This window comes from Cervus elaphus, chromosome 21, assembly GCF_910594005.1.
Source record: "Cervus elaphus chromosome 21, mCerEla1.1, whole genome shotgun sequence".
NCBI lineage: Eukaryota > Metazoa > Chordata > Mammalia > Artiodactyla > Cervidae > Cervus > Cervus elaphus.
In genome coordinates this window covers 63,416,683-63,429,204 of record NC_057835.1, presented here as the reverse complement: position 1 = coordinate 63,429,204, position 12,522 = coordinate 63,416,683, and the positions used below count along the sequence as shown (strand labels likewise).

At 42.1% G+C, this 12,522-nt stretch overlaps 1 protein-coding gene across 6 annotated transcripts in view; it reads right to left on the bottom strand.

Annotated features, from left to right (window-relative positions):
• The window catches only part of UBR5 (ubiquitin protein ligase E3 component n-recognin 5), a 133,821-nt gene extending 130,245 nt beyond the window's left edge, over positions 1 to 3,576 (bottom strand). For 4 of the 6 annotated variants that reach the window (XM_043880314.1, XM_043880319.1, XM_043880315.1 and 1 more), the window contains exon 1: positions 2,985 to 3,576. In XM_043880314.1, the coding sequence (XP_043736249.1) occupies positions 2,985 to 3,046 (62 nt within the window). In that variant the 5' untranslated portion in view covers positions 3,047 to 3,576. The remainder of the gene's footprint in view (positions 1 to 2,984) is intronic. The other 2 variants (XM_043880316.1, XM_043880318.1) reach the window with 1 other exon arrangement.
• Positions 3,577 to 12,522: the final 8,946 nt, after the last annotated feature.

The following is a 12,522-nucleotide window of genomic DNA, read 5'->3' as shown; positions in this document are numbered from 1 at the left end:
ATTTGTTTTGTTTTACCTGCTTCTTTTATTCCTCCTGCTAAAAAAGAAAAGAAAAAAAAAAACACAAAGGGAAAAAGTTTTTTTTTAATACTGAGTACATTTTAAATGCTGACATCACATTTCTACACTAAACAAAATATATGACTTTTAATAGGATGCAGCCATTTTAAATAGAAAACTTTATTTGTATAGGAAAATATTGGTGTTTTGAGGCGTTTTATTTGACTAAGCAATTTATTTTCAATACCATGCTGCCAGTCCAATCTTATTGCTTTTCGGGTAAATACTAAAGTCTATGTATTTATAGATTTTTTTTCACGGAAACTGTCAATTATCATTTCAGTTGTGACTATCTTTTCTATTACCAAAACTTTCTTTAAACCTTGGTAGATTTTTATCTAAAGGCAAAAGTTTTCTGGGCTCACGCTAGTTAAAAGGTTCCAGAAAGAGAGTCTTGTGTGGAAAAAGATTTCCCTTAAGCAATGCAATGCAGCAATGGGTTGATCTATTATTTTGCAACTAGGTATGTAAACAGGATCATCTTCTGAAGGGGAGACACACAACAGCTCCACAAGTCAACTACTTCAAAACTGGAAAGCATGACTATCTCAAATGCTGCTTTCATAAAATAGACCAGACATTTTACTGCTACTAGATACAACTACAGGTTCCTAAAATTTTACCTACAGCTATTTTTTTTAATATCTACATACATTCTTGATGCACATATTTTACAATCTCATTTTCGGATCCACTTGTCTTTATTTCTAATGAAAACTGAAGATGATCCAAAGTCTTAATATTTTATACTGAGAGTACAGGAGTCAAAGCTGATTATTTGTTTTCACCAAGAATGAAAAAAGAAAAGGTAGCTTTAAAAACAATACATGTAAATTTCTAGACTAGTTGAAAAAGGAATGCTCAAAAATTATTCACAGTGCCTAACATAACTGCAAAATAGGTTTTGGCATGCATGATCAATCGAGTAAGTTAGTTAGGATTCCTGGTATATAAAGTTAGGACTAGTATGAAAAATACACCGTACTTCTCTCCTGGTGCGATGTAACAAGTTGCCCTATAAGCACGACCAACTGGGCTCTATTAATGACAGACAGTACAGCTATCCTCACTACTAGCCTGGTTCTAAAATTTACCCCCAAAAAAACCTTATGTAAAAGTCTTAACCGAAGATTTGTAATGAAATAAAATCGGAGTAAGACTGCATTATAAAATGAATGACTTAAAAGGTATTTTCGTACTTAAAAAACTATGTGACCACTCCAAACGATTAGTATTTTAAGAAAGTATTCCAAAAGTTTTACAAACACGTTAAATACAATATGGCTACAACAGCAAAGATTAGACAAATCCGAACCCAATGCCAGAAACCAAACCTCCAGCTTCCCGGATTGAAAGGCTGTCCGCCCCACCTGAGGCGGTTAGATACCCCGAGACAGAGGCCAGTATCTCAGCAGCAACTTAGGCCTCCTCCTCCCTCGGGGAAGCGCATGACAAACAGGGCTTCATGCAATTTATGTCACCCGGTCACTTAGCAAAAATCATATCTAAGTTCTAAACTTGGGCCCTGACGGCCTTCCATATTTATGAGGAATAGAGAGCAGCTAGTGTTGGGATAGAAACTTAAAATGCCCACTTTCTGACCCTGTAAAACATTTAGCCCATCATTAGATGTGAGTCCTAGATTCTCAGCCTTGCCTAATGGAGGCTTCCCTCAACCTCCTCGGAATCTGTTTTGCAACAGTGAAGGAACTTTTCCTGCTTTATCTCAGTTCCCTGAGAGCATGCGGCCTTGCAACTCAATATTCTAAACTGGCAGGGAACGGTGGAGGAGGGAAGGGGAGGAATCCGGAGCCAAAACAGCCTCCTTATGAAAGACCAAAAAAAAAAAAAAAAAATCATAATTCCTCCTCCGCCTATAGCAAAACCCATCCCAGAAATTTACAGCGTGTTAAGAAAAGCAGCACTGCGAACTGCAAACGTAAGAGTTTTCCTTTGAGTCTACGCACGGTTTTCAGCTGTCAAATTACAACTCAGGAAAACACTATCATTAGAATAAAAAAAGGAAACAAAAAAGCTCGCACCACAGGGACTGGGAAGCAGGAGCTGCCAGCACCGTTTCGAGAGAAAACAGAGCAAAGGGAACCCAATCCACTCCCCCCCCCCCCCCCCCCCAAACCCTCGCCTAAATTCATCCCCTCCCCGGACCGGCAAACCTCACTGCAGGGGCTCAAATTTAATAATAATAACAATAATCATGGCGCTTCCTCCCTCCCGCCACCCCACCCGCGATCTGCCGGGATTCAGCTTCTCCCACCCGGGCCCCCCGACCCCACCCCGCCCCGCCCCGCCCCGCCCCGCCTCCCCTCCCCCCGGGAGCTCCAGGCCCCCGCCGGTCCGACCACCCCACCAGACAGAGCTCCCGGAGGCCCGGGCGAGCCCAGCCTACCCCGGGGCCCCTAGCCCGGCTTCTCCGCTTCCCTCTCTCTTTTTTTTTTTAAACCTCCACCATCCCCCATCCGCATTGTCTGTCTCAATTCAACTTTGACTAATATGGATTCCTCGGGCCTGGCCCGGGCGGAGATGAACCTCCCCCCACCGGGAGCTGGATACCCACCCGCCGCCCCCACCTCCTCCCCAGCCCGCGCGTCTCCACCGAGTTCAACGCGGCTCCTCCATGGAGGCGGGGGGACCGGGGGGCGTTGGAGGGTGCAGTGCGCTTCCCCGTCCACAGCTCGCTTCCCCCGACACCCCTCCGACCCCGCGGCCTCTGCCCTCGGGACCAGAAGTTTGCCCCGGAAGGGGCCTAGCCGGGGGGCAGTGAGGACCCCCGCCCTGCCCACCGCCCGCCGGCCGGCGCGTAAACACCGGCCGCCCGGCCGGCTCGGCCCCGTGGGGGAGGGGAGGGCGGGGAGGCGCCCCTCCCCCCGCCGCCCGCTGGCCCGCCCGCCCGCCGGCCCTATTACCTGTCATTGAGCTGGTCCTCAGTGCCCGGCAGCGGGTGAACCACGAAATGGATGGACGTCATGGTGCTTCCTTCTCGTCGTCCTCCCGAGGACGGCCCCCTCCCGCTCGGCTCCCCCCACCCCCGAGCCCCTTCCCCTCGTCAAAACCCACAGCCACAGCCGCCGCCTCCTCCCGGTCCCCAAATGAGAGAAGCAAATGCGCAGGGGCCGCCGCCGCCTCCCTGCCGGGCGTGTGTCCGCGGCGCGGCGGTCCGGCGGGGCGGGCAGGAGGGCGGATCAACACGCCACCCCGCTCCCTCAGCGACAGCGCGGAGTGCGAGGCCGGCGGCCGGGACCCGGGGCGCGTCGCCACCGCCGCCGCCACCGGCAGCCGGACGTCGGGAGAGAGGGGCCCGACTGAGGAGGGGAGGGGGACGGGCTGCGGGCTGTGGGGCCGGTGTGTGGTCCCGGCGGCGGACGGGGTCCGGACTAGGGAGGTGGGGAGGGAAATGAGCCCGCTCGGCGCGTCACTGGCGAGAAGAAGCCGCCGCCGCCACCACCAGCGCCGCCGCCGCCATCTTCACTTCTGCCCCAGTTTCTCCGTCTCGCAGGCTCCGCTCCCGAGCGGCGGGGGAGGGGCGAACGGGAGGAGGAGGAGGAGGGAGGGAGGAGACCGGCGGGCGGGGAGCACGGCCGCGAGGGGGCGGGGCTCCGGGAAACGGGCGGTGAGGCCCTGCCGATTGGGCGGCTTAGCCACGGCGATGTAAGGCGCGTGCCGATTGGGCCGTTCGGCTCCCGAGCCCGGCCCCCCCCCGGGGGGGTGGGCTCGCTCCCGAGTGAGTGTTCCGGAGAGCACGTGTTCGGGACAGATGAGGCGGAGGGGCGAGCCGGCTGGGGCGGGGAGTCCGGGAGGAAGGCTGTGTGTGTGTCCCTGGCGCGGTGGTGGTGGGAGGGAAGAGGGGCTCCTCCGGTCTCGCGCTCTGATTTCCCTTGGGGCAGCCCTAATTATTTTGCGGACCCTTAGGGGTTTTCTGTTGTTGTTTCTCGTCCTTCACATCCGCAGTTATATTTAAAGTGGAAGTGTAGAAATCTGTTAAGGGGCAAGAAACGCACAGCGTTTTATTGGAGAAGTAAGGTAGTTATGTAAGGGCCTTTCCAGAAGGTCCAATCGTAGGATTATAGAGCTGACTTTGCAGCAACTTCTTTTTATCACCCTGATTTCCTCAATCCCACCCCTCTCCCCCCCCTCCTCGCAACCACCACCATCACGTATCCACACAAAGACAAAATGTGGAAATTTCCACCAATTTCCTGATTTAAATGACTCATGAATTTTTAATTCTTTTAAATGAAAGATGAAATATCTATTTCATCGAAGATGTTTCGTTCTTCAGCTTATGATCAGTGGGATCATAAGGGCTAATTCTTGAATAGATTTGCTTTTTTCTAGGGAACCAGTTAATAGATCTTTTTTTTTTTTTTTCTCAAAGGCTTCTCTGGCCCTTTCAAAAAATCAAGTACCTCTTTCAACAGAAAAAAAGTGAAACCATGAAGCCTCTTTTTCCAGTATGTTCGGTTAAATTAAGGGTCCTGTGAAACGTTCTTAATTTTAAATATCATTTTTCTTCTGTTAGTGCATTACACATATGCACTTGCTTAGGAAGTTCTTTTGAACAAAATATATGACTATTTATAAATCAGGATAGAGTAGGTACCCCTTGAGACAGATAATAGAACACTTTTGTAGGTCACCAGCTCCAAAATGGCCCAGATTAGACTAAAAAGTGATTTCAAGGCCACTATTTATTAGAAATTAGTGGGAGCCACAGGGAAGCAGAGTAAACCAATGGACACCATTAGTTTTGGAGCCAGAGGGACTTGAATTTGTGCCTTTTCTAATAATTATTAATTGTGTGGACTTGATTATATCATTCAACCAATCATAGCATCTTTTTTTCTTCATTTGTGAAATATTCCGTAGTAATAGATCTACGTAGGGTTTTGGTGAGGCCTAAATAAGATTGTATGTCAAATACCTAGAGCACTTCATAACAGTAATGTCAGCAAGCCGAAGTTTTTATTTGTCAAGTTGCTCACTATGTGCCACTTGACAAATATACAACTTGACTTACATACCACTTTATACACTTATGTCTTTTATTACTCAAATTACATTATGGAGTAAATAATATTATCCCCATTATATAGATGAGGATACTGAGGCTCAAATACCTTATAAGTGCTGAAATTGAGACCTAATAATTCCAGGTCATCTAAGTCTGATTCCATTGCTCTTTCCACTATACCACAACTGCCATCTACTTAATAATTTAGAAGGAACAGATTATTCAAAGTCAATGGGAAAATGTGATATGATAAATGCAATAAGAGTGCTATGAAAGTTAAAGGAGGAAGTGGTTCCAGCCAAGAGAATTAAGAAAAGTCATTTCATCTAAGCTTTCAAGAATGTTCTGGGAAAACAGAACATCCAGTTTAAACTTAGTCATTTTAGTTGTACCCCTGGACAAACTCCAAAGTCCATGCCATACTTTGCTTCATTTCTCTTTCTTCCATATCTGTCCTTCTTCATCTTTTCACTGTGCTTCCATCCTGCTTTGAACTTGATTTACCAACTGAGATTTTCTGTCCTGGTTGAAGGCTGGTCTCATCACTCTTTGGCAGCCCATTCAAACTGCACACTTGGTCTCTGACTGACAACTATCTTGGCATTGTCTAGGCTACCGTGTTAGAACCTTCATCTCCCCAACACTATGGTGGGTCACATTTTGAACCCAGAAGAGTAAGAATAAAGGCACAGAGTTGTGCATCACATGGATGGGGAAGGAGGGAATACAGATAGGGAAGGGAAATAAGCAAGGTTCAAGCAGAAGCTTCTTTGAAAAGCCAAAGTACAATACAAGTTGAGAAAAGAAGGCTGGAGTAAGCTTCTTTTCTAACAATTTGAACTAATTTCTTTGAGGACAACTAAAAAGTTAACCAAAAATATTTCTTTAAACCTGCTTAAAAGAATAGGAGAGTTAACAAAATAATGATGAATTACCACACTAGGATCCAAGGGATGAATAAGACCCAAAGAAGTGAGTCCTGTGTTTAGAGCCACATTTCCCCCTGGGATGAATGCCAGTTCCAGAAAGACCTAGTGAGAAGCCAAGAAGTTGAGCAGTTCTTCTGACAAACTCTCAGAGCTAAGACAACAGGGACTGATGTCCAAGGTTCCCTAATGCAGTAGTGAGTGAGTACTAATGAACTCCTCTTACTTTGCGTGAAGCCCTAAAGGACTGCAGCTCTGAAATAAGCCATGTCTTAGATTTGGTTTCCCCCAAGACATACCTTGAGTCAAGGATGTGGCCACAAGTATTTAGGAAGTGACTGCAGGAAGCACTATATGGAAATGGAGAAATGAGACAGCGAATGGAGAAAAGTCAATAAAATTGAGTTGATGAACGTTTTGCCACTGTGGACAACTGCAATTCAATCCCACTGTGGACAACTGGAATTTAGTCCCACTGGCGGTCATCAGAGAGGCTGTTAGGACATATCTTAGAATTAGCCCACTGAGCGGAGAGGAAGCTAGAGGTATTTATCCATTAATTCCACCTCTCAGTAGTTGAGGATTGTTCCTGGGGTGTGAATCCCCTTACACTTCAAGCTTTCCCCACTTGTGGGCAAAGCATACTCCTAAGGCCAAAAAATAGCATCAAGAATGAAACAGACAGACAAAAAAGGAATGAAAGAAACATAAAGATACTGGGGGGGGGGGGGGGGCAGGGAAGAGGGGGGGCAAAGTGAGAAAGAAAGAAAAAGAAATGTGAGAAATTTTAAGCAGTTGACCCATACTAAAAGGTATTAGTCAGGTAAAAGGAAACTGATTTCCTAGTATAAGCTCAGAGAGGCATAAAAGGATGAAAAATAAAAAGGGAAAATATGTAGGTATATGAATGTTGACTGAGTAAACAACGGGGCATAAAATTCCAAAACACTGACTATACCAAATGCTGGCAAGGATGTAGAACAATTAGGACTTTCATTGATTCCTGGTGAGAATGCAAAATGGTAAGCTATCTTAGAAGATAGTTTAAGGTTTCTTACAAAACTAACATACTCTTAACATGTGATCCAGGAATCATGCTCCTCAATATTTACCCAAAGGAGTTGAAAATTTATGTCCACACAAAAACCTGCACACAGATGCTCACACCAGCTTTATTCACAATTGTTAAAACGTGGAAGCAATAAAAAAGCCCTTCAGTAGGTGAATGTGTAAATAAACTGTGGTTACATCCATATAATGGAATATTATTCAGTACAAAAAGGAAATGAGCTATAAAGCATAAAAAAGACATGCTGCTGCGTCGCTTCAGTCATGTCCGACTCTGTGCGACCCCATAGACGGCAGCCCACCAGGCTCTGCCATCCCTGGGATTCTCCAGGCAACAACACTGGAGTGGGTTGCCATTTCCTTCTCCAAAAAGACATGAAGGAACCTTAAATGCATGTTACTAAGTGAATCTGCCTGTAACGCAGGAGACCCGAGTTTGATCCCTGGGTCAGGAAGATGCTCTGGAGAAGGGAATGGCAACACACTCCAGTATTCTTGCCTGGAGAATCCCATGGACCGAGGAGCCTGGCTGGCTACAGTCTGTCAGGTCACAGAGTCGGACATGACTGAGCGACTAACAGTACTACTACTAAGTGACAGGAGTCAATCTGAGGTTATATACTGCATGACCCCAACTATATGACATTCTGGAAAAGGCAAAACTATGGGGATGGCTAAAAGATTAATGACTGCCAGAGGTTAGTGGAGACAGGAAGAAGAACAGGCAAAGCAGAGGATACTTAAAGCAGTAAAGCTACTTTGTGTGATCTATAACAGTGAATACATATCAGTATAAACTTGCGCAAGCCAATAAAATGTACAAAATCTAGAGTGAATCCTAACGTAAACCATGAACTCTGGGTGATAATGATGTATCAGTGTAGGTTTACCAGTTTTAACAATTGGGTCACTCTGGTAGAAGATGTTGATAACGGGCAAAACTATCTATGGCAGGGGGGCAGGGAATATATGAGAAATCTTTGTACCTTCCTTTCAATTTTGCCATGAACCTAAAACTGCTCTAAAAAACAAAGTCTGTTTAAAAAATCTTAAACAAGAAATTCCCTGGCAGTGGTTAGGAATTTGCACTTTCGCTGTCAAGGGCCTGGGTTCAATCTCCGGTCGGAAAACTAAGATCTCACAAACTGCGTGATACGGGAAAAAAACAAACAGGTATTAGCAAAACAAATTCAACATGCTATATAACAAGGAGTAGATCACAAACAAGTTGGATGATTTGACATATGAAAAGCAACAAATATAATTCACCATACTGACATAATGCAAGATTTTTATAATTAATTAAGAAAAAGAATGTTACAAAATTCTGTAAGCATTCATGAAGAAAATTTCTTAGCAAACTATGAATAGAAGGGGACTTCTTTAATTTGACAGAGTATTTTTAAAAATCCTACAGGAAGTATCTTTTGTAATGGGGAAATGTTGAAAGCTTTTACCCTAAGACTGGAAACAAGGATGCCTAGTCTAAGCACTCCTTTTCAGCACTGCACGAGTTCCAGCTAGTGCAATAAAACAAGAAAATGAATTTTAAAGGTCAGGGATAAATTTTCGGAGGCAGCTGCCAAAGTTGTCAGAGGGACAGATCATCCTAATCAATGGTTGAAATCAGCTCCAGAGCTACTGGAGGCCAGAGTGACCAGGCAAATACTGCTCATCTAAGAAAGCAGTGGTCATGCACTGTGAGGACATTAACATTTCTCACAAACTTCTACAGAATTAAATGGAGGTGCCAGGCCTTGACCTTTTCCATAGGCCCATAGACACCAACCCATCCAATGGTCCTTTCCACTTCTGAGTCCCCAAGCACATCTTCAGATGTACTGTGCAAGGCTTGCTGCCCCACAAGATCAAGCATGACCAGGAAACTCTAGAGCACCTCAAGGTGTTTGATAAGACAAAGCAGACGATCATTTCTGTTCAGATTTGTGTGTCTGAAGCCACTTCTAGGTTTGCCTACCTGGGCTACCTGACTTATGAATTTGGCTGGAAGTACCAGTAGTGGCAAACACCCTGGAAAAGAAGAAGTATGAGGCCAAGATTCACTACAGGAAGAAGTAGCTCAAATGGGCCAAGAAGCACGTGGGGAACAAAACCAACAGAGGTCCTCAAGACTAATAGACTTCTGAGTCCAGTAAAAAACTGTTTATCTCTCAAAATATATATATAGGCTTTGGAAAGGAAGATATAAAAACATCATTATTTTCACAGGACTTATTTTAACATGTACAGACTAGAATAAACAAGTTTAGCAAAATAACTAGAAGTAAAGTTAATGTCCAACCAAAAAAAATTGTTTTTAATATATAAAAAAAATTAGAAAATGAATTAGAATTAGAAATTATCACAATTAAAGTGATGTAAAAACTGTAAAACTTCTAATATCTAAGAACAAATTCAATGAAAGATGTATAAAACCTCTACCCAAAGAACTTTAAAACATTTCTGAGAGAAATCAAAGATGATCTAAATAAATGAAGGAATACACCATGTTTATGGACTAGTACAACTAATACTGTGAGGTTGTAAAGTCTCCCTAAACTGATCTATAGATTTAGTGCCATCTTAATCAAAACACTTCCACTCCAGTAGAAATTCACAAGTTGTTTCTCAAACTTATATGGAAATGTAAGAGGAGACAAGAAGATCAATGAAATAGAATAAACAGCTCAGACATAGACCAAAGGTTTATGAACACATGACTTTGAAAACATAGGCACCTAAGAGCAATTTGGAAAGGAAGATGTTTGCAGTAAGTTGTGTTGGGATGACTGGATATCATTATTTTTGAAAATTAAACTTAATCCCTACCCACAGGCAAACTATAGATGTAAAAGGCAAATGATAAAATTTCTAAGAAGACAATATAAAACGATATCTATATAACCTTAGGATAGGGGTAAACTTCCTATACTGGACATAAAAGCTCTAATCATAAAGAAAAAGAATCATTATGTTAGACTATATTATAAACAAGAATTTCTGTTCATCAAAATGACAACATTAAAACATTGAAAATTACTTCCCTGGTGATCCAGTGTTAATACACCATGCTTTCAATGTCAGAGGCACAGGTTTGAACCTTGGTTGGGGAACTAAGATCCCACATGTTGCACTATGTGCCCTCACCCCAAAAATTGAAAAAAAAATATGATTACCAAAGTGTATGGGGAGTGGAGATAAATTAGGAGTTTGGACTTAACATATACACAGTATTATATATAAAATAGGTAAATAACAAGGTCTTACTATATAGCACAGGGAACTATATCCATAATAACCCATAATGGATAAGAATCTGAAAAATAATATATATATATGTATAACTGAATCACTTTGCTATGAACTTGAAACTAACATAACATTGTAAATTAACTACACTTCAATTTTTTAAATGGTTAAAAATAAAAACAAACAATAAAAAAACTGAAAAAAATAAGCTACAGAATAGAAGATGTTTGTGATACGTATTACTGAAAAAGAACTCACATTCAAAACATATTTTTTAAATTCCTAGAAATTACACATTAAAGAAAAAACTAATTTTTTCTTTTTTTGCATTGTTTAATTGAGGTAAGTTAATGGTACAATATTATATGTTACAAGTGTACAATATAGTGATTCACAATTTTTAAAGGTTATACTCCATTTATAGATATTATAAAATGTTGGCTGTATTTCCCATCTTGCACAATATATTCTTCTAGCTTATTTTATACTTAGTGGCTTGTCACTCTTAATATCCCCTGCCCCGATACTGTCCCTCCTTCCTCTCCTCTCCCGACTGGCAACTGCTAGTTTATTTTATCTGTGAGTCTGCTTCTTTCTTTTTTTTAATTATATTCACTAGTTTGCTGTATTTTTTAGATTCCACATATCAGCGATATATGTAGTATTTGTCTTTCTCTGTCTGATTTATTTCTTAGCACTGTCCAAGTTCATCCATGTTGCTTCAAAGAGCAAAATTTCATTTTTTTTAATGGTTGAATATATTTTTAAATGCCTAGAAATTACATATTGAAGAAAAAGAAAACAAACAAAAAAATGTTAATGGGCAAACGACTAGAATAGGCACTCCATAAGAGATACAAATGACCAATAAATATAGCAACCTCATTCATCCTCAGGGAAAAATAAATTAAAACCACAATGAGATATTACTACGCACCCTCCAGGATGGCTATAATCAAACAGACTGACAATAAAAAGTGTTGATGAGTGTGGAACAAGAACTTATTTACAGCTGGTGAGAGCTTAAACCAATACAATCACTTTGGAAAACAGTTTTGTTATTTATTACTAAAGTGAAACATATAATTCCACTCCGAAGTGTACATCAAACAGATGGGCATGCAGAGTGTACCAAGAGACCAGGAAAACAATGAGCATAGCAGCACTGTTTATAAAAGCTCCAAATTGTAAATTATCCAAATGACCAACAAAAATAGAGTATCATGGTATGTCTATGCAAAGTAATGCTATACAACAATAAATAGTAATGAGCTACAGTGACTTGCAAAACCTAAATGAATCTCAAAAAAGTAATATTGAGTAAAAGGAGTCAAAGATGGTACAAATTCATTGATAGGAGCTTTAAAAACCAGCAAAGTGAAACTATACTTTGAGGGATGCATGTTTAGGTAGTAAAACTAAGGAAAGCAAACCAAGGTGGTAGCAGATACGTCATGAAGAGGGAGGTGTGTAAATCAGAAAGTGCACCCAGGAGACCTGCTGGATGCTGACAGTTCTCTTTTCTGCTGTGGGTGTTAGTTACAGTGTGTCTGTCTTATGATAATCTATTTAGCTTAGCTATACATTTTTATTGTGTGTTTTTCTACACATATTTCACTGGAGAAGGAAGTGGCAACCCACTCCAGTACTCTTGCCTGGAAAATCCCATGGATGGAGGAGCCTGGTAGGCTAGACTTTTTTTTTAAGTGGCTCAACTTCACATCATATAAAAATATTAACTAAAAATGGATTATAGACCTAAATGTGAAGGCTAAAGCTTTAAGATTCTTAGCAGAAAACATAGGAGTGAAGCTTTGTAACTTCAGATAGGCCAATCATTTCTTGCTTTTTTTTACAGACAAAAGCACAAACAACTAAGAAGAAAATAGATAAATCGGACCTCATCAAAATTTAATATTTTTGTGCTTTAAAGGACACCACTAAGAAAGTAGGAAGGCAACCCATGGAATTGTTACCGAATTAGTCAAGTGGATCTTTCTTAGGGTCCAAGCCCGGGGCTAAGACCCCCTTGTCTTGGTCAAGAAGGTTCTTTACCCACTTGGGTTCACCCAGTCAATAACAAAATCAATGCTGAGACTCAAACAGCACAAACTTTATACAATGGCCAAAGAATGGAGAAGAGGGAACTTAGCTTGCAAGTCAACTTCTCAACCCAACTCAGTGGAGATA